The following is a 3,803-nucleotide window of genomic DNA, read 5'->3' on the forward strand; positions in this document are numbered from 1 at the left end:
AGCGCTCTAATTTCTTCCATGACTATCCCCCGGTGTTTTTAGGCTACCCACATGTTGTTTGTGAACAATTATGAAACATGACTCATCTGAAGGACAAACGTCTTGAAATCCCGCTTCAACAGTGCATCAGAACTTCAAACGCACAAATCTCGAGAAACAAGCTTCAAACAACAGTGCATTTTATTATTCTGATCTTGCTCACTTGTAATAAGCTTCAAATAAGAAGATCGGGTGCGCCCGTTTGGTTTACGAAGAGACTTGTGCGCTCGAAATCGTGAGTAGGTGTCGAAGTCGGCCATTATGGCGGCCATTTTGGGATTCTAACAAGTCTGTCCTTATGTAGCTATTGAGTTGATCACAGTAGCCATCCATGCAAATGTCAAAAAATTTCCCATTGGTTTCTAGTATTCATTTGATCTTGGTCATACTTCAGCAAACTCGATTTCAGAGTTATCTCAGCAAGAACTCAAGCAACGTTACCTGAATAAACCACTTCTGCATTCAGGTTTAGAGGACAGCAAAATCTAAATCATGCATACCTAGATAGTTTGGTTTACCGAAGGCTGACGTTCAAATCTAAACGCGAAAAATAAAGGAAGCTGATGTAAGTAGCTAGGTTAAAGTTACCTTTCTTGTAAATCATGTGAAAGGAATTATATGTATTTTGAGTAATATTTTTTTTCCTGATTCATTCGTTCTAGTTGTTTTGTCGGCCATCTTTTCAATTATGCTTTTAAAACGGCCAAGGTTGCTTCAAATGCTTCGCCCATGAAAAAGCGCCCATATTAGTGGACTAATAACCCTTCGCGCACTAGGCAAAGCTCCAATATGTCGCCTAAAGAGTTGCCACTTATAATATTGGGTTAGCTAATGGGGCAAAAGAGCAAATGCTTGGTCTAAACGAATGCATAATTTGATGTTGCCCGCAAGACAACTGGTCAAGGACTTACAGTTAATGGATATTTTGGTTCCAAATTCCACCACTAGGCGGTGCTAGTGAGCTAAAAACTTTTGATTTTCATATAAATCAGGAAAATTTGCAAAAAATTGCAACTAGCGCCGCCTAGCTGCAGAAACTCGAACCAAACGAAAATTATTCTGAAAGCCCTTGATCTACCAAACAATTTTGCCGAAGACACCATCTTTCTAAAGAATCAGAATGCTGAGATATGTGAAATGTAAAATTTGTACGCTCTCTAGCGCCGCCTTGCGGTGAAATCACGAATCATACGGCCTGAAATTCTGAAAGCCCTTGACCAGCTGAACAACTTTGCCGAAGAAACAAACTCTCTAAGTTATCAGGATCCTGAGATATATGGGATGGAAATGTTTGTCAGTGTTGCATCTGTTTGTCTAAGAAATCACATAAATCACAGACAAATAGATATGACACTAACAAAATTTCAATCTCATATATCTCCTAATCCTGATTACTTAGAGAGTTGGTGTCTTCGGCAAAGTTGTTTGGCTGGTCAAGGACTAACCGATAATAAGACTTAAGATTCAAAATTCCACCGCTAGGCGGCGCTAGAGAGCAAACAAATTTTAAATTTCGCATACCTCAGCATCCTGTTTTTGTAGAAAGGTGGTGTCTTCAGCAATATTGTTTGGTAGATCAAGGGCTTTCAGAATAATCACCGTTTGGTTCAAGTTTCTGTAGCAAGGCGGCGCTAGTTGCATTTTTTTGCAAATTTTCCTGATATATATGGAAAACAAAATTTGTTAGCTCACTAGCGCCGCCTAGTGGTGGAATTTTGAAACTTAAGTCATATTATCGGTTAGTCCTTGACCAGCCAAACAACTTTGCCGAAGACACCAACTCTCTAAGTAATCAGGATCATGAGGTATATGAGATTGAAATTTCGTTAGTGTCACATCTATTTGTCTGTGATTTATGTGATATCTTAGACAAGCAGATGAAACACTGACAAAATTAAATATGTACTACAATTAACGTAAAATTAACGGAGTCGTTAACGTTAAATCAACGCTCCGCGTTAACGTTAACGTTGATCAACGCTTCCAAAAAATCAACGGAAGAATCGTTGATCGTTACAATTAACGTTAACGAATTAACGAAACGGCGTTAATCGTTGATTAACGTTAACAACCCTGGTGGGTAGAGCAGTGTTCAAATAAGTAGGTTGTAGTGTGATTGTCCGTTGTCGTGTCCATGGTCATAGCGGGGTCAATGGTATCGATGGCTTTCGAGTACTTCTTGTGCAGTTGCTTATCCATCATTCGTCTACTTCTATAGAAGTGCTTGTCGTTCCGCGGGGCACGAGACTTCTTTTACCCACATCTTTGCCTACATCAGTGGGAGACACTTCTAGCTGCCGTTTTGCACTTCTGCTTCGCGTTATAACATCGTAGTCCGATCTAACACTGCTTCGTCCGCCGGTACGCTTGCCCGATGGTGACGATGTAGTCTTGTCCTTGCGAGATGGACGGTTGAATAGGTTCGGTGTGGGTTGTGACGAAGTTGTAGCTACGGTTTTCGTGGTCGGCTTGGGTTTTGATGCAGAAGGCTGTATGATTGGTGTGGCTGGAGTCATGGATGTTTGTGACCTTTTCAGCAATTCTATTTCTTTGGCTAGAGTGGCGACTTGTTTCTGCAGAGATGCTATGATCTGGTCTTTCTTAGCCAATTCCTGTTGGACTTCGTTCTGAACCACTTGTCTGAATGTGTCGTTTCGGGATGATTCTCCATAGATGCGCCTTGCCTCTGCGTTAGAGATACCAAGATCTACTTTCAACCGCTGTATTTTGTCTTCTTCCTTATATCTGGGACAGTCACGCGAAGATACTGGATGGCTTCCTTCACAGTGTAGACACTTTGGCTCATTGTGACATTTTTCTCCTTCGGGGACGTGGTGCGTTGTAGAGCAGTGTAGACAAATTCCGGTTTGTCTGCAGAATTTCCGTGAATGACCGTAGAACCCGCAATTATAACACATCATCGGTGAACGGTAATATTTGCGGACTTCGATGCGAATCAGGCCGAAGTAAATGGATTCTGGCAATACGGTGCCACTGATCGATAGTACTAGCAGAGGGGTATTTTGGAGTCTACCATTGACCCGTTTCTTGATTCGGCGCACTGCGACTACTCCCTGTGATTTTAATTCTTGTTCGATCCGTGTTTCTTCGACGTCAATGGAGTCAGGTTCGTAGACTGTACCTTGCACAATGTTCATGGTGGGATGCATGACAATTTCAACTCGAGTACCATCAGACAGTTCGGTGATCTGCATGAGTTTTTCGGCAATACTCTTCGAGCTGGTCCGCAGGAGATAGCGAGAACCGCGTCCTTCTCGGGTGGCATTCATTGCTCTGGCTGCATTCAAACCGATGATTTGTTGGATTGATGATCCAACAATGAAGGGATCTGGTAGAGGAACGTTTCTGCTGTGTGATGATTCATCGTTTTCGGATCTGCGTCGCAGTATCAACACCATAGAGTGACCTAAATCATCAGGTCCTAGCATCCATTGGGGCAGAGTACTGCGGCCTTGCTGCTCAAATGTGCCCCCTGGAGGGACACTGGAGCTACCGGCCATAGGCCGTAGCTTACTACCCCTTCTCACACTTCAATCCGATTTTGTTTGAACGCACTATAAACAGATTCAGCACCACTTTGGTTACCACAGTTAACTCGGGATGTTTATCACCACACACTACCACGGGTGTGTAATGGATGGCTGTTTAGTCGAGCGTGATATCGAGTGATATTGGCACTAATAGTTTATTGATTTTGGGTACTAAACCGACGAATTTGATGATGACTTCACTTCTCACAAGCG

General features: G+C 42.5%; 1 protein-coding gene across 1 annotated transcript; it reads right to left on the reverse strand.

Moving 5' to 3' along the window:
- Positions 1 to 2,237: 2,237 nt before the first annotated feature.
- Positions 2,238 to 3,329, reverse strand: LOC109407466 (uncharacterized). The gene has a single exon (XM_019680505.2). It carries the CDS (start codon positions 3,327 to 3,329, stop codon positions 2,238 to 2,240), a length of 1,092 nt encoding a protein of 363 aa, XP_019536050.1.
- Between the last annotated feature and the right edge of the window lie 474 nt (positions 3,330 to 3,803).

Source organism: Aedes albopictus, chromosome 1 (genome assembly GCF_035046485.1).
Source record: "Aedes albopictus strain Foshan chromosome 1, AalbF5, whole genome shotgun sequence".
Classification (NCBI taxonomy): domain Eukaryota; kingdom Metazoa; phylum Arthropoda; class Insecta; order Diptera; family Culicidae; genus Aedes; species Aedes albopictus.

Excerpts from the sequence above, each read along its gene's own strand:
- LOC109407466 (XM_019680505.2), bottom strand. The coding sequence starts at position 3,329 with ATGAATGCCACCCGAGAAGGACGCGGTTCTCGCTATCTCCTGCGGACC.